We start from the raw sequence: 18,991 nt of genomic DNA, 5'->3' as shown, positions 1-18,991 counted from the left end.
TTCGGCGATTTCTTGCTTAGTTTACTGTCATACCCCTCAATTTCGGTTACATAGTTAGTAGTAGCAACCTTCGCATTTTGTGGGGAATCATTTTGTGGCGTAGACCTTATCTCGTAAGAAACAACCTCAAGTGAACCCCCGATAGTTTTTAGTGAGTATTCGGCGATTTCTTGCTTAGTTTACTGTCACACCCCTCAATTTCGGTTACATAGTTAGTAGTTGCAACCTTCGCATTTTGTGGGGAATCATTTTGTGGCTTAGACCTTATCTCGTAAGAAACGACCTCGAGTGAACCCTCGATAGTTTGTAGTGAGTTTTCGGCGATTTCTTGCTTAGTTTACAGTCATACCCCTCAGTTTCGGTTACATAATTTTATGCATAATAAACTTAAAATTTTAAGCCATTATCTCAAACGACCTCGAGTGAACCCTCGATAGTTTTTAGTGAATCTTCGGCGATTTCTTGCTTAGTTTACTATCATACCCCTCAGTTTCGGTTACATAATTTTATGCATAGTAAACTTAAAATTTTAAGCCATTATCTCTAAAGTTCGTAGTGTTGTAACCCCGTATCATGAAAAGATTGAAATTGGCCCATGCAGGTGTCAAACCTGTGACCTTCGCATTATTAGCATGTCGCTAAAAAAGATATTATTAAGAATTAATGAAATTGGCTCAAATTGGCCCATGCAGGTGTGAAACCTGCGACCTTCGCGTTATTAGCATGACTCTCTAACCAACTAAGCTAATAGGCCGAAGGTTTTATGCACATTGTAGATCAGTAGCTTCTCATCCAGTCAATCGAGTTTTGGTTACATAATTTTATGCATAATTATCTTTTAAAGTTCGTAGTGTTGTAATCCCGTATATGAAAAAATGTTATTAAGAATTAATGAAATTTGCCCATGTAGGTTTTCGGACCTGCGACCTTCGCGTTATTAGCACGACGATCTAACCAACTGAGTTAATAGGCCATAGGTTTTATGCACATTGCAGATCGGTAGCTCCTAATCCAATCAATCGAGTTTAGGATACATAATTTTATGCATAATAAACTTAAAACTTTAAAATTTTATGTCATTATCTTTAATGTTCGAACCCCGTATCATGAAAAGATATTAGTAAGAGAATTAATAAAATTGGCTCATGCAGGTGCCAAACCTGTAACCTTTGGGTTATTAGCACGACGCTCTAACCAACTGAACTAATAGGCCATAGGTTTCATGCATATTGCAGATCGGTAGATTCTAATCGAGTCAATCGAGTTTAGGTTACATAATTTTATGCATAATAAACTTAAAACTTTAAGTCATTATCTCTGAAAGCTTGTAGTGCTTTAACCCCATATCATTAAATATATCATTGAGAATTAATTAAATTGATCCATGCAAGTGTGAAACCTGCGACCTTCGTGTTTAGTTAGCACGACGTTCTAACCAACTTAGCTAATAGGCCAAAGGTTTTATGCAAATTGCAAATCGGTAGCTTCTAATCAAGCTTATCTTTAAAGTTGGTAGTATTGTAATCCCATTTCATGAAAAGATATTATTAAGAGAATTAATGAAATTGGCCCATGCAAGGGTCAAAATTGTGACCTTGGAGTTTAGTTAGCACGACATTCTAACCAACTTAACTAATAGGCCAAACATTTTATGCAAATTGCAGATCAACAGTTCCTAATCTAGTCAATGGAGTTTAGGTTACATAACTTTATGCATAATAAAACTTCATAACTTTAAAATTTTAAGTCATTATCTTTAAAGTTTGTAGTGTTGTAACCCTGTATCATGAAAAGATATTATTAAGAGAATTAATGGGATTGTCCGGCATTGCTTAAAACTAAGAAGTGGGAAGTTGACCTCCACCCTCACTTCATTTTATCATCTCACTTGAACGGTTTAAAATCTGTCGAATAATACATTTTATCAACCCATTTGAACGGTTTAAAATTTTGTTTTAAAATTTTGTTTAAAAGTCATTTCATAAAATTTGTAAATGTGAAAATCGGGCATCAAACGCTAGAAATTAGGGTTTCACATGTGCGCCCTCCACGCATAGGGTGCGCGCGGTCAACGCAAATAGCACGCGAGCAGAGATGTCTAAGAGTACTAGTAGATGTAAACTTACCCTTTGACTTTTGTTGGTGTGACATGTGGAGTGTGGGGGTTGGCGGTAGACGTTGAGTTGGAGAGCGGGTCATCGGATCACTTCACGACATGTAGGACAATTTTGGGTCGACAGTTTGGGTAGCAAGCGAGCGACACATTTTCCCTCTCGCTGGCCGTCGTGTGTTTACCGTCGATTGCCTACAACATTTTCATTTTCCAAATTGCGGTAAGTTTTGCATATCAATGTATTTATTTTGTAATTTTCAATTCATAACTCCGCTATTAGTGAAAAAGGTCTTACGAACTTTGACCCCTATGTTGGATAAAATTTCTTCATTAATGGTACTTACAGGATCATTCATCTTGAGTTTCGTCTTTGTCTTTTCTTTCCTCTCCCTTTCCCGTATTTTGAGGTATAAAAGAGTCCATTTTCCCTGATTTCCCTCGGTAACTCACCTGTAAACACTCAAAAAAACAAGAAAAAAGTCTATCTTCTGTCTATTTTTTTTGGATAAAAGTCTATTGACTCGCTTCTTTCACAAAAATTCAAGACCTCATGTCTACCTATCCATATATATTTTTCTTGTATTTATTTAAGCTTTTTTGACATTGAGAAAAATCTAGTTATTTACTGAAGTCGGAGGCTTCTTGATTTCGACTTTCAACGCGGTTTTTTACCAAGTTTCAACACAAATTTGGGAGAATCCACACCTAAGATAATTTGTTGAGTATTAAGAACCAAATCAACATAATAATAATAATAATAATAATAATAATAATAATAATAATAATAATAATAATAATAATAATAATAATAATAATGATAATAATAAAAATAAAACTTCAAATCTAGGGTGGAATTTCGAAACAAAAGAACCATGGACTTACCTCGTATTCTTGCCAGTTTTTCAATATAATCAAACAACCCTGACTGCTTCTCCTTTATTCTCTTAGTAGTTCTAGTGAAAAATCTTTGGTCAATCGGTGCTCCATGTGCGAAATTTAACGTTTTCCTCTCTTTTAATTCTTCTTCTTAAAACCCTAGTTCTTTCTCCTTTTCCATTTCTTTGTTTGTTTTTTTTTTCTTTTCCTTGCATGTCTATCCAAGCTCACTCAATTTTGCTAGACTATAACCTAAGATGGAATGCCTCAAGTGCTTTTGGCCCTAGTTCTTTTGACCGATCGAGGCTCGAGGAGTAAGAATTGAGAAATTTTGAAACATGAATCTATGTCAAGACCGCGAAACAACCCTAAAGACCTAGAAGTCTACAACAAAATTTTTGGAAAACAAAGGTAGTCTCTTAGACCGATAGCAGATGGCACAGTGTTTGTGGAGCTTCACTTCCCTTTCCACTCTTGTATGATGTTGGTTAGGCACGTCTGATATCAGTCTTTTGGATTACCCTCCAAGNACTGCAATAAAAGTGGTCATACAATCAATGAGTGTCGAATTTTTAAGTTTCACTGTAAGTTTTGTACTNTAGACCGATAGCAGATGGCACAGTGTTTGTGGAGCTTCACTTCCCTTTCCACTCTTGTATGATGTTGGTTAGGCACGTCTGATATCAGTCTTTTGGATTACCCTCCAAGGTTGATCCATCAAATTTAAGGGCATTGTAGTTAGCATTTACCCTGCACGGTGGATCTGCCTGTGTGATGGCTTTGATCATGTTGGTAGTAATGGACGGTTGATCCATCAAATTTAAGGGCATTGTAGTTAGCATTTACCCTGCACGGTGGATCAGGGCTTTGATCATGTTGGTAGTAATGGACCTTCCCTATATAGGGGATAGCACCCACAACCTTGGGCAATTACATGGCCAGTGGGATGAGTTTACCAACTACCACCTAGGAGGATTATTAGGAGGATATTTTGGAGTAATAATTAATTAGAATATATCTTAGATATTTAAGGAGTTGTTAGTATAGATTTGATTAAGAGTATATTTTATTTATTAGTTAGTTATATATTTTTTTCTATTTTTAAGTATTAGTTGATAGTTTGTATCCTATCTAAACGTGATAAACCTGAATGAAGATCATACTTTTCGATCCCAATTCTATTTCTATTTCTCATTCTTAACATGGTATCAGACCACCGATCTTGGTGTTCTTAAATATCAAAATTTCTTTTATGGCGGAATCAGCCAAATCCAGCTTCAAAATTTCGGATGTTGATTTAACACATCCTTACTATATTCATCACTCTGATCAGTCAGGATATTCACTTGTTCCAATCAAATTAAATGGAGCAAATTACCAATTCTGGAGTAAATCAGTTATGCATACTCTTATTGCCAAGAAGAAAATTGGCTTCATTGATGGAACAATTGAGGAACCGTCCCAAGATGCAAATTCAACCAAATTCAAACTCTGGAATCAGTGCAACAGTATGATAATATCTTGGTTAACTCATTCCGTTGAAGCAGATATCGCTAAAGGCATTATTCACGCCAAGACAGCTCATCAAGTGTGGGTTGATCTTCACGATCAATTCTCACAAAAGAATGCTCCAGCAATTTTTCAAATACAAAACTCGATAGCAACGATGTCACAAGGAACCATGGCACTGTCAACATATTTCACCAAGCTCAAAGCACTCTGGGATGAACTGGAAGCGTACCGCACACCATTTACCTGTAATCAACGTCAAATACATATTGATCAACGCGAAGAAGACAAGTTGATGCAATTGCTCATGGGGCTCAATCAGTCTTATAAAACGGTGAGATCTAACATATTGATGATGTCTCCATTACCTAATGTGAGGCAAGCCTATTCATTACTTGTACAAGAAGAGATGCAGCGTCAGGTAACTTCCGAACCTACTGAGAAAATCTCGATTGCATCAGCAGTGCAAAAGAAAACAATATATTCAAAATTCGCCAAGGACAAATTGTGTGAACACTGCAATAAAAGTGGTCATACAATTAATGAGTGTCGAATTCTTAAGTTTCACTGTAAGTTTTGTGATAGAAGGGGCCATACAGAAGATCGGTGTCGACAGAAAAATAATTCTGGAAGGACAAGACAAGACAATCAACACAATAACCGTGGATATCGATCATCTGCAAATATGGCCGATGTTTCACAGTTGAATACAGAAGAACAGTCACCTAATTCCATTCCAAATTTTTCTTCTGAGCAATTACGACAGATAGCACAAGCCTTATCTGCAATCAATCAACACCCTTCTGGTAATTCTGACAATCACATCAATGTTGCAGGTTTGTTTCCGATATCTACATTATCTATTAACTCTGCGAGTTCTAATTCATGGATTATCGATAGTGGAGCTACGAATCATATAGTATCAAAATCTTCTGTTATGACTAAACCAAAGACTGCAATCATGTCTACAATAAATTTGTCNCAAAATGGAGTCGTAGAACGTAAGCATCGCCATATCCTAAATATAGCTAGGTCTCTTCTTTTTCAGTAACAGGTTCCACTTAATTTTTGGGGAGAGTGCATTTTAATGGCTGTTTATCTCATAAATAGAACGCCATCACCATTGTTATCTAACAAGACACCCTTTGAAGCACTCTACAAACGACCACCTACATTTTATCATCTTAAAGTTTTTGGTTGTAAATGTTATGCAACTATAGTACATCCTAAGCAAAAATTTGAACTTCGGGAGACAACTTTGTGGCCATTCATTTATCAACACGAGAAGAAAACATTGGAAATGACACATCCAATCGTGAGGAGAGTTGTTGAAAAGGAGTTGTGTTTGTATATCCCAAAACAATTTTTGCCTTTATAAATTTTTTTTAATAACAAGGTCTTATAATTAGATATTATTATCTTTATTTAAATTTAAATTTTATTGAATTTTCATCCTTGTTATTTTATTTTGCTTTTCATTTTATTTTTGTTTTTTTTTTCATATTTTACTTTTTCATTTTTTTTTTCAAGAAAGAGGGTGGATGGAACTGCAAAATAATATGTGACACTTTTAATGTGCCTACCATTTGTTTTCAATTTTATTATTCTAAAATGCAAAATAATAAGATATATGAAAATTGAAGGATTTTGTCTAGCATCCTATTTTAAAATCGATGTGAAGATTGCAGTAACATGAGCGTTTAATGCCTATTTTAGATTTTATTATTCTAAACTTTCTCTAAGACTAGTTAATAAAAAACATTATTTTTTTTTAGTTTTAATTTAAAAACAATATTACAATTTTGAAAACTTATATTCATATACAAATTTAATTTTTTTTTACGTAATTTAAAATTTTGAAGAAAAACACACTCAATTATCAAATATATTTCTATATACAAAAAGTAAAGAAAAGAAAAAGAAAAAGAAAACAACAACATTCAATTCCACCAAAGGTAGATAATAAAGCTTCGGATAGATCCACTTGTGAATCAATTCATCGAAAGTTTCTCAAGTAAATTCCACCATCTTTAGCCGTCCAAATATAAGTTCCTACAGTTCCATGTTTGCACCTATCATGGAGCCATAAGTGCTGCGTTTCAGGCCAAAAGCTTTCAAAAGAGACATATGCATGTGGCGTCTCCAATTTGCACCAATAGAGGGTTGTTCCCCAAAAGTTAACCTTGAAGTTCCATTGGTAATCATCTTCATGATTAAGCAAACGATGATACCCCAAGTCATCGTCTTTAGACTGACAATGCACAAGCAACCCAAGTTTGCTTAGCTCGTTAACCACATGAATGTAATATCTAGAAGGTCCTGGTGGTGGTAACGCGACCCTTGGAACCTGAGCCCCAACGAATGCCACCGTGAAAAGAAAGAAAACGACAATATTCTTTATCATTTCCTAATCAACCTTTAACTTAACTACCAATTTGTGTTGGACATGTGAATAAATATACATACTTATAGTACATGCAAGAAACTATGTAAATGTATGCTGTGGTTGTAAAAAACTTCATCATTTAGCTAATTTCCCTTATGCAACACATTTTAAAGTTAATTTTTGGATAATTTTAGAGATTTATTAGATTTTCAATAACAAGGATAAGATTTGATTTAAGTTGTTATTAGTCCAAAATAATAAATATTTCATTAATTTTTAAAAGACTTTCCTTGAACAACAAAATATCAATTTTTCTAAAAAAATAGAAAAAGCAATTCATATTACATCAAGTCCAACAAAGTATTAAATACTTGATTTTTTTTTTTCTAAGTTGAACTTTCAAACTTTTTATAAGGCCTTGGAAGTTGAATTTTATGGTTCAAGTTCAAGAAATTTTAGAACTATAGTTTCAAATAGGAATTGCGCAAGACTTCCTTCTAAGAATTACTCGATGCCTTTTGGGAGAACCATTCTCGGGTTTTGATTTCTTCATGTCACACCATGAATTTCTAGGAAAACTTTCGCCAAATAATGTGTATAAAATAAGAGGGAAATCAAAGTGTGTATTAATATATGCCAAATTCATGTAATGAGGGAACGAGGAATGAGATACATGATACCCCAGGTCCATAATTCCTCTATTACTTTCGAACTCTCGAGGACCCTCTCGTCACGATGAGAAACTTCATGGACCTAAAAAAAAAGATGTATTAAGGAATGAGTATGAATATACCGATTAAGCAACCTACTTGTAAGCTCTCATCACATCCTTAACCTAATAGGGAATCAATTGTTTACTTCGGGCTTTAGAGTTTCAACACTCTTGATACAAAGACCTGGGTAGAAAACTTAGCCTTCACAATGGTACAAGGTGGGGGACAACATGGTGAGTGTTAGCCTACTTGTCATCCATGGGGGAGTTAGCTGGTGAACCCGTCCCATAGGCCATGAAGTAATCTAGGTAAGAGGGTGCTACCCCCCGGTACATGCCACATAAACTAGTTACTCGCATGATCAACACCCTCCCATAGGACGGATCCTTCGTGCAGGGTAACCACTACCTAGCTTCGTGATTAATGTCCTAAAACACGACGGGTCAACAATGCAGTGTAGTTGATCTACCACAGATTAACACAACCTTCACAAGTGTCACGCCTAGCTCGAAAATATCGCATCAGAGTACAAAGTGTAGTGGAAGATCCTCAACCACCATACCGGCTGGTATCAACCTGGGAACCTATCTTTATGTTTAAGAGATGTCAAGGTTGTCTACTAGGTTTCAAGGGTAGTTTGGCGGTCTTGGTAGGGACTTGCGTCTCAAGTTTCATCAAAGCCAACTCCTTAAGTTTGTTATTGCCAGTAGTTATAGGGTCTCACCCTCTGATTGTCCTTAATGATTCCACTGTTCTCAGACCTCTAAAGGTATTCAATCTTAAGTCCCGATCCACCAATCTACGTGTTTACTCTAGATTTAACTCGATTTTGATGCTTATTCTCAAAAGGGAGGGATCACACAATCATTCACCAGGAGTCACACATGCTCAATGGGGCGATAACATCCATCTAGTACCCAGAGCACTGATAAATAAACATCCCATCCACCGTCATAGTATGATTACTTACTAGCAGTAGTAAACTATATCACGACAGTATACTGGGTAAGACAAGAAATTTCAACAACTAGCAAGTCTATTTTCACACTTAGTAATTTTCCTAGGTAGTTGTTAATCAAGACTGGCTATCTAGGATTAATTTTACTAGCATGCATAAATAACCAAGCGAATCCTACAAGTACTGCTTTATAAATTTTCATGTTGTTACTTACAGGTTTGTCGCGCCTTCTCGAGTAGGACTATAGGACAAAAAGAAAGTCCATATATGGTGATAAGATAAGGAATCACTACAAGGGGAGTAAGATTCGGATTACCTTGTTGATCGAATATCTCAAGGCAAGAACATTGTTTGAGATTGGAATCACTCCACAAGCAAGATCGATCATGTCTAGCTTGAATGATTCTTGTTGATCAAATATCTCAAAGCAAGAATACTTGCTTGAGATTCGAATCACTCCACAAGCAAGATTGATCATGTCGAGCTTGAATGATTCTACATGCAACCTAAACTACATAGAATTGCAAAGAAACTTAGCCATGACTAAAAGAAAAGCACAAATGCTTCTTTTAATATATTCCAAGTCTGCTTACAAATACAACATACAAGGCTTTTATATAGCCCAAAGAAATGAAACTATTAAAGGCCTTCCAAGAGTTGTAACATTCCTACTTTATGGCCATAATTAGCCATGATGTAAATGTAACCGGATCATGTCGAGCTTGAATGATTCTACATGCAATCTAAACTACATAGAATTGCAAAGAAACTTAGCCATTGGCTAAAGAAAGAACAAATGCTTCTTTTACTATATTTTCCAAGTCTACCTTACTAATACAACATACATGGCTTTATATAGCCCCAAAATGAAACTATTAAAGGCATACCAAAAGTTGTAACATTCATACTTAATGACCATAATTAGCCATTATGTAAATGTAACCTAGAGTAAATAACAAGTCTTAAAATACAATAACTCTAAATTACTCTAAATTGTAACCCACCCAAAATTTACAACAATCAAACTTCATTCTTCTTCAACGTGGCATGAATTGAAACATCTTTTGATAATTTTGACAACTTTTTCTTCACATCTTCATTGAAGTATATTGTATGATTGATGTCTCTTGGTTCATATCACATGGGTTCACGTGCTTTTCAAGCACAACAAAAGAAGTTCTCTTCGCACGTTTACCACACGCCTGGCGGAGCTACAGTTTTGAAATGCATGTCGGGGTTAGAGAACAGGTCGGGTAGGATTTTGAGCACGCGGATCGAACTCCAGTTCTTTGGTACTATTTGAGTCGATGAAGGACTAGGTTATGTGCAGTTTAGCGAGTCAAGTTGTGTCTCACAACACGTCCTCGTTGATTGGTTGACCCGTCATTCCTGCTACATTGTAATACATTTAACCTTTTTGCTAATATGCTTTTCTCTCTTTTCCAGCAACTGTGTATCCAAGGTCGATTATTCCAGTGTTTAATTTTTCTAGATTTCGTTTAGCGACACGTTTCAATCTATTTTTTTGGATTGCTTTTTATCTTCCAATCCTTAACTAGAAATGACTTGGTTTCTTCACGAAAAATAAAGATCTCGAATCAACCAATTTGATGCGATTTTTTTTTTTTTATTAATTTTTAGGAACACACACCTTAATAATTGAGTTAAAATTTTAGAAAATATATAGTTTCTTAGTGAAATTATAAATCTCTTGATTCTATTTCTGAAACAAATCATGGTCGAGTTTCAACACAAAACTTATAAGAATCCTTTTCTGGAACATCGTATCATAGAGTGAAATTCAAAGAAAAAAAAAAGACCTGTAGACTAACCTTATGTTCTTGCTCGTTTCTTGCTAACAAAACTGACACTCTTCGATCCTCTTACTAAGCCTAGAGATAAATCTTTGGCCAAAATTTTCATTCAAGTGTCGGATCATGGCGTTCTCTTTGCTTTCTTCTTCTTCCTCCTTCCACAAAAACTCAAATTCTCCCTTCCTCTCTCTTCTTTGGTTTCTATCCACCCAGCCTAGACCCCCCAAATTATATGGTGGGGAAAATTACTTTTTTGTCCTCGTGGACTTTTATCGGTAGGAAGTTACAAAATTTATAAGAAATTAGATAGGTAATAGAAACCTCATCATTTATGTAGAATATTGAATGTTGGCAAAAAGGGAGAAAGCACGCGTCAGACGATGATGGCGGCAGTGCATCTGAAGCTGAGTATAACAAGTGGCAAATGCTGAGTGGAGAGACTCATTCGGCTACTAATGTGACATGCATGTCCTCCTTGTAGAGCATGTTTATCTACACAAAGCTAGAGCTTAGAGTTAGGTTCGCTTGATGATGACCTAGATCACGACGCCTCCAATAGACTAAGCACCTTAGGATAGTCAGCACCCCTAGCGCTCCCATACTAAGAAAGATTGGAGGATTCAAAACAAAGAAACCTTGTACTTGAAGTCTATGTTAAGCCACATTGCCTCTCAAGGAATCCAATAGACCTTCTCAACTCACAAAAAAGACCCAAATGACGTTTAGATCATGCTATCTTATCCATTAGGCGATCAGTAAGTTTATTTCCCTAACAAACATGCACTAGAGAACCTTGGTAAAATTAGGATGCGATAGCGTGTGTAGTTTATATGTTGACCAAATACCCAAGGTCAATAGGTTTCTAGTAGACTAAATACCCAAGGAAAGTGAGCGGTGATAAAAAAATCTAAACCTGTGTTTACCTAAAGATGTGATAATAAGCCCCTAATAAAATAGTGAATCTCCATGACTCCAAAGAATGACAAAGGTAGCTATCTAGGCTATGAGAAGCATGAACGCTACTTTATTTTTAGACCCTCAATACCTTTTACACTCCAATACTAGTACTATTGAGCTAGGCACATACTAGTTAGGGTACTTTGAGCTTCTGTTTCGCTGAATGGCTAGTGATCTCTTGAATATGCCCACTAGGTAGTTAACTTGTTCCTTAAAGGGGAGTGTGGGACAACATCGATAGCCTAGTAGCTGGCTAATGAAAAAGGATCACATCCCCCAAATATAGGTGACTTTATGGTCTTAAGGAATAAACCAACCAACCTCTTTTCGATGATGTTCAGACTAGAAATCACCGTATTGTCTGATTAGAATTTTATGAGGACGTGAATCAACCTAGATATTCAATCCCTTACAGCATAAGCAAAGCAAGTTGCCATGATCAAAGAATAGAAAGATGGTACAAATAAGCAAGAAAAGGTAGCATCGAGGTCGTTAGCCGTTGGTATGGTGTCAACATTACTACAACTTCCTTTTTCACTTTGGTACAAGTACCATCGAGCCAGGCCTAGGCCAACTAAGATTGTGTGAATGATAGTTCATTTTGATTATCTTGCATAATAGATCAGTCAAGAGAGGGGACGTAGGATTATGCGGGTAATCTTAGTAGTTGACAAGCATAGGGGATCACTTCCCCATTCTTGGGTGACCAAATTGTCTTGTGGGTAGGGTTCGCCAACGAACCTCCCATGGATGATGAGAGCAGACTAGCACTTATCATGCTATCCTAACTAGAAAGAGTTTTACGAGGTGATGCCTCAACCAAGAATATAAGTTACATGGTGCTTAGGCAGAGCAAGCTACCTAAGTCTAAAAACGAGAAAGTAGTTCACCTTAGAGATAAGATTTGTCACTTAAAAAATTTGCGATAGCTAAAATTGGTGAACCACCCTCCCAGTACCAAGAGTGGATCCAAGAGCAGCTAAAGTACCTAGATGCTCAAACTTACTAAAGCCCAGAGAATAGTTTGTGGATATCTACTAGGTTAAGGATGTGACGAGAGACTATGAGTAGGTTTCTTTTTTAGTATATTTTTATACTCACTCATTTTTCCTTTCTTTTTCAGTGTTCGCATGTTTGGTCGAGATGGAGAAGCATCTGAAAACTGTGCAACCATAGAGGTCGTTGAGAAGCCTCAATCTACTTTTAAATTTTGGAGTCTTTTATATTTTGATTTATAATTGTACCCCTAACTCGTTTTTCCCTTTGTAATATTTTAGACAAGACAATCTTGCTTTAATTTTGCATATACTTTTGGTTGTTGACGTTATTTTGATTTAGATTTAATCAAATTTTCATCTTTAATTTTATTTTACTTTTATTTTTGTTTTCCTCTTCTTAGTCACATTCTAATATTCAAAGCCTAAAAAATTTGGTTATGATATATGATACAAAAACTTTGGTGAGATCATCCAGATGAGAATATTCTGTTGAGTACATGTCCATTTTTTGTAAATTAAAAATATAGTTAAGGTAAGCAACGACAACACTTTTAACGTGTTATTGTTACAAACATATGTTGAGTACATGTCCATTTTTTGTAAATTAAAAATATAGTTAAGGTGAGTAACGACAATACTTTTAACGTGTTATTGTTACAAACATATCTTGGAAGCTTTTAAGACAAGTTCAAGTAAAAATAGTTGGATTTTAAACCTTTGCAAAAATACTGAAATTATTTTTTGGGTTCTAAGAAAACTTAGATTAAATCAACCAACTAAGTAAAAATGAAAAGCTAAACAAAGTAACCTACTTGACTAAAATAAAAAGTGCGGAAGCTAGCTATAATGAATTGTGAGGACGATCATAACTAATGTCATCACTTGTCTAACTGAAAAAAAGTTGATATTTTAAAAGTACCAAAAAAAAATTGTCATGCCTAGTATGACGGGTGATACCTAAAATATTGATGCACCCAAATTTTAAAGTACCAAAAAAAACTTGTGTCATGCCTAGTATGATAGGTGATACTTAAAATATTGATGCACCCAAATTTTGTTGTAAATAAAATACGTACTTTTGAATTATAAAATAATTGAGAAAGAAATGCATAAAAGAATATTTGAAAATAGAAATAGGAAAATTAGAACTATAGGTTCTGAAATCTAAATTTCAAACTTACGTTCATCCATCTTTAAGCCATAATTGGTTCTTACTTTTTTAGGGTTTTTGAAGAGAAATCCCTCTTCATCATAGTTTCCGTGGATTTAGAGAAAGAGCAAAGAATCATATGCACGAGCAATAAATTTTATGGTTTAGAACTAATTATTTTCTCAAAATTGTCCATCCATAATGCTCCTCAGGTATCATTATTGTACCTTTAGTTTAAGAGGAAGATTGTGCACACCTTTCCTTTAAGGAAAGGAAGGATGAAAACCTCTAAATTAACCCATTTGAGCTCTGCGTGCTTGATGTATCTTATCGTGTATCTTATCGTCCGGTTAAGCATAGGTGTCACACCCCAAAATTTTGAGGCATCAAAAGATCAAAAGTGATTCAACTTACCATGCAATGTATGAAAATGAAATAACACATTACAAAATTCAATTATAAAATTTCCTTGTGAGTTTATAACTTTACAAGTAAGAAGTTGGAATAAAAGTATGTTCAGAATATATCTATACATATGCCAAGTTCATATAACCGGAAAAGGGAATAAGGATACATGGTATATGACAAATGCAAATTATGCGTAAGTAATCTAGAAAAACTCTCTAGGTCGACATTTCCTCTATGACTTTCGAACTCTCGAGCTCCCCAACGCTAGAATTTGTAACTCTCGAGCACCCTAAAACAAAGTGTAGAAAGGGGTTAGTATAAATATACCTAGTAAGCAACCTACTTGCAAGCTCTATCGCATCTCTATCTTAGGAGAATGCTCTAGATCATAGAGTCTCAGTACTCTTAGTACATAGATCGAGGTAGAAGAATCTAACCCTCGTACCAGTTTTTGGCATCTAAGGATGAGGTGTTACCTTATATAACTCTATACCAAGGTGGGAGACCTCATGATGAGCACTAGCCTACTTCTCGTCCATGGGAAAGTTAGTTGGCAAACCCATCCCATAGGCCATGAAGTCACCTAAGGATTGGGGGTGCTAACCCCCGGTACAAGTTAGCTCGAACAGGTCACCTACGTGGTCAACATCGTCCATAGAAAGGACCCGCCATGCAGACGATCTTGACCTACCCGTGTGATCAAGATCCTTCCATAAGATGGATCCAACATGCATAGTAGTCAGTCTACCACTAAATAACACGACCCTATCAAACTAACACCTAGCTCGACGATACTGCAAAATAGTAGAAAGGGAAGTGGAAGGTCTTCAAACACTATTCCAACTCCTATCAACTAAGAAATATCTTTCATTCAACTTGGGGTTTTGAGGTGGTTCTCACGATATTAGGGGTGGTTGGGTGGTTTTGATATGGGCTCTGACTTCCAAATTTATTCAAAGCTGACTTGCCGAGCCTGTAGCGGTCTGGGGTTAAAGGGTCTCACCCTCCAGTCATCCCTCACAATGCCATTGAACTCGATCACTATTAAAATACAACCTACACTTCACCCAAACACTACTTATCGTCCATAGAATAAGTTTACACAATCAATTAGCAGAGTTTATTATGTTTAACTATGCATGCAATCACACAAGCTCAACGGAAAAATAACATCGTTCGCCAACATAACTCAAGGATCCAGAGGGCATATACACAAATACCCCATTCGCCAACATAGCATGATTAAATATAAGCAGCAGTATAATATTCTAGATAAAAATACAAAAGTCAAAATTTGAAATTCCATCGAGTAGCAAGTCCATCCCATGTACTATTAATTTTTGAAGTAAAGGTGTTTCAGATCTAACAACCTAAGAGTAATTTTCTCTAGCGTGCATGCATCACCAAGTGCAACCAAAAAGTTTTACTTCCTAATTCCGTGGGGTTACTTACTTTTTTTATCACGTGCCTTCCCGAGCTCAATTTCTAGCTGTATAGGACTCAAAAAATTAAGAATTCCTTTTGTAGGCACCTAACTTATAATAAAATAGGATTAGCATTGAAACTTGGACAAAAAACTGACAATCGGAAATCAAACGCCAAAAATTAGGGTTTCTCACGTGCGCCCTCCACACATAGGGCTCACGCAGGAAGAGTACTAGTATATGTAAACTTACCCTTTGACTTTTGTTGGTGCGACGTGTGGCGTGTAGGGGTTGGCGGTAGACGTCGAGTTGGACAGCTGGTTGTTGGATGACTTCACGACATGCAGGTCGACAGTTTGGGTAGCAAGTGAGCGACATATTTCCCCTCTCGCTGGCCTTCGTGTGTTCGCCGTCGATTGCCTACAACATTGTTATTTTCAAAATTGTGGTAAGTTTCGCATTACAATGTATTTATTTCTGATTTTTGTAACTTCAAATCCATAACTCAAATCGACTCGCTTCTTTCACAAAAATAAAATTCAAGACCTCATGTCTATCTATCCATATATATTTATTTTTGTTGTATTTATTTCAACTCTCTTTTATTTTACATTGAGAAAAATTTAGTTATTAACTAAATTCTTACGCTTCTCCATTCTGACTTCTGACGCAGTTTTGGACCAAGTTTCAACATAAAATTTGCAAAAANAAAAAAAAAAAAAAAAAAAAAAAAAAAAAAAAAAAAAACCCTAGATCTAGGTGGAATCCCTAAACAAAAGAACCATGGACTTACCTCGTCAATTTTCATGCTTAATCACAGGTTTGTATTGAAATTAAAATAATAAGAGAAATAACATAAAAGTAAAATGTCTTGTACCAACCTATATGCTATTAAATGGAAATGCAACTAACCTATGCTAACCTATATTAGACTAAATTCAAATTGCAAAACTATCTTAAGCATGTGCCATAGTCTCCTAGTTGTGATGACACCGCTAACCGTACATGGGAATCTTGCCTTTACCAGAAAAATGAGAGTAGCACATGACTCGAATATTTTAAGAAATACTCAGGAAGCGACCCCATATGGGGAGTTAAATGCAAGCACAAACAATTTCATGAATGAGACTTATCATAAGAGTCTATTTTCCTACGACGACTATCCTAAATAGGATACTTGATGTGTACTTAATTTTCCTACACACGGTCCACACGTGCGAGCATTCTCCTAGGCCCCATTCTGGTAGGGCGAGCATTCTCTGGTAGCTTTTGATACCAGATACTCATTAGGAATAGCGATCGTTCGACAACATTATGGTAAACATAATTAACGCATCCATACTATCGTGAAAGGAGAAGGAGTATCTCCCGATGCATGAGCACAAAATAATACATGAGGTCCCAACATTTTTCCATTTTCATTATCATATAATACAACCTCTACTAGTCCATCATTTTGCATGTCAATCATATCATATCATTCATATTAGACACATATGTCATATCATAACATTTTCATGCTTCCAAACATAACAATCATCATGAACAAATCATATCATTTCATATATCACAACAGTCACATAACATATCACGAGTCATGCCTTCAACATATCATATCTTAACATATCATATCATAAACATATCAATTCACGCAATGCAACATAGCAATCACATAGCATAACATGTCATACCATAATATATCATCTCATATAAGTTTGGATATAGCACGTGCGAAGCGACGAGCACATGTCATCATACAGCACACAATTATAACTAAATGACGGTTGAACCACTTACTTGGTTGGCCTTAGCCATCATAACGTTTCCATGCTTCCAGACATAACAATTCTCATTATGCATATCATATCATATATCATAACAGTCACATAACATACCATGAGTCATGCCATCAACATATCATATCTTAACATATCATATCATAAACATATCAATTCACTCAATACAACATAACATAACATACACATATCATTTCATATCAATTTGCAGCGAGCATGTGTCATCATATAGCACACAATTATAACCAAATGACAGTAAGGCCAATTACTTGGTTGGTCTTAGCTGACATTTTTTCTAACTTGAGTACGCTGTTAGGTTGAATGGCACTATGACCTAGGGTCACGACCTCATATATTCATAGATGTGTATAATGAAGATTACATTCTAAATCATAGATTTAGTAACAAACCATGAATTCATAGATTTGGTAACAAACCAGTAAATCATAGATTTGGTAACAAACTAGTAAATCACTAGATTATCTTACTCTATACAGATATGATCTATTCTATGTTTAACACCCCCCTCAATCTGGACGATGTACTACTAAGTTCAGATTGCGCCTAAAATTGCTAAAAGAAGGAGCTGCAATGGCTTTGTCATGATATCGACGAGCTGATCCTTGGAGGAAATGAGTCGAACATCAAGCTGACGAGTCGATACTCGTTCACGAACGAAGTGATAATCAACCTCAACATGCTTCGTCCGTCGATGAAAGATTGGATTGGCGGACAGGTAGGTGGCACCAATGTTGTCACACCACAGGCTAGGCGTTCGCGCTTGCGAGATCCCGAGCTCACGCAAGAGAACTTGGATCCAAATTAATTCGGCGGTGGCATCAGCAACTGCCTTATATTCAGNATCAATTCACTCAATACAACATAACATAACATACACATATCATTTCATATCAATTTGCAGCGAGCATGTGTCATCATATAGCACACAATTATAACCAAATGACAGTAAGGCCAATTACTTGGTTGGTCTTAGCTGACATTTTTTCTAACTTGAGTACGCTGTTAGGTTGAATGGCACTATGACCTAGGGTCACGACCTCATATATTCATAGATGTGTATAATGAAGATTACATTCTAAATCATAGATTTAGTAACAAACCATGAATTCATAGATTTGGTAACAAACCAGTAAATCATAGATTTGGTAACAAACTAGTAAATCACTAGATTATCTTACTCTATACAGATATGATCTATTCTATGTTTAACACCCCCCTCAATCTGGACGATGTACTACTAAGTTCAGATTGCGCCTAAAATTGCTAAAAGAAGGAGCTGCAATGGCTTTGTCATGATATCGACGAGCTGATCCTTGGAGGAAATGAGTCGAACATCAAGCTGACGAGTCGATACTCGTTCACGAACGAAGTGATAATCAACCTCAACATGCTTCGTCCGTCGATGAAAGATTGGATTGGCGGACAGGTAGGTGGCACCAATGTTGTCACACCACAGGCTAGGCGTTCGCGCTTGCGAGATCCCGAGCTCACGCAAGAGAACTTGGATCCAAATTAATTCGGCGGTGGCATCAGCAACTGCCTTATATTCAGCCTCCGTACTAGAACGAGAAACTGTCGATTGTTTCCTCGAACTCCAAGAGATAAGATTGCCACCAAAGAAGATCACATAGCCTCTAGTGCTTCGACGATCATCAGGATTCCCGACNTCATATATTCATAGATGTGTATAATGAAGATTACATTCTAAATCATAGATTTAGTAACAAACCATGAATTCATAGATTTGGTAACAAACCAGTAAATCATAGATTTGGTAACAAACTAGTAAATCACTAGATTATCTTACTCTATACAGATATGATCTATTCTATGTTTAACACCCCCCTCAATCTGGACGATGTACTACT

The 18,991-nt window shown here is 36.0% G+C and overlaps 1 protein-coding gene across 1 annotated transcript in view; it reads left to right on the top strand.

The window, feature by feature from the left end:
- Nucleotides 1-17,928, top strand: part of LOC111798152 — a 23,955-nt gene extending 6,027 nt beyond the window's left edge. Inside the window, exon 5 of the mRNA XM_023681182.1 lies at nt 17,683-17,928. Coding sequence (XP_023536950.1) covers nt 17,683-17,928 — 246 coding nt within the window. The remainder of the gene's footprint in view (nt 1-17,682) is intronic.
- The last annotated feature ends 1,063 nt before the right edge of the window (nt 17,929-18,991 follow it).

This window comes from Cucurbita pepo, chromosome LG01 (assembly GCF_002806865.2).
Source record: "Cucurbita pepo subsp. pepo cultivar mu-cu-16 chromosome LG01, ASM280686v2, whole genome shotgun sequence".
In the NCBI taxonomy this organism is placed as follows: Eukaryota; Viridiplantae; Streptophyta; class Magnoliopsida; order Cucurbitales; family Cucurbitaceae; genus Cucurbita; species Cucurbita pepo.
This window is presented reverse-complemented; position numbering and strand designations above follow the sequence as displayed.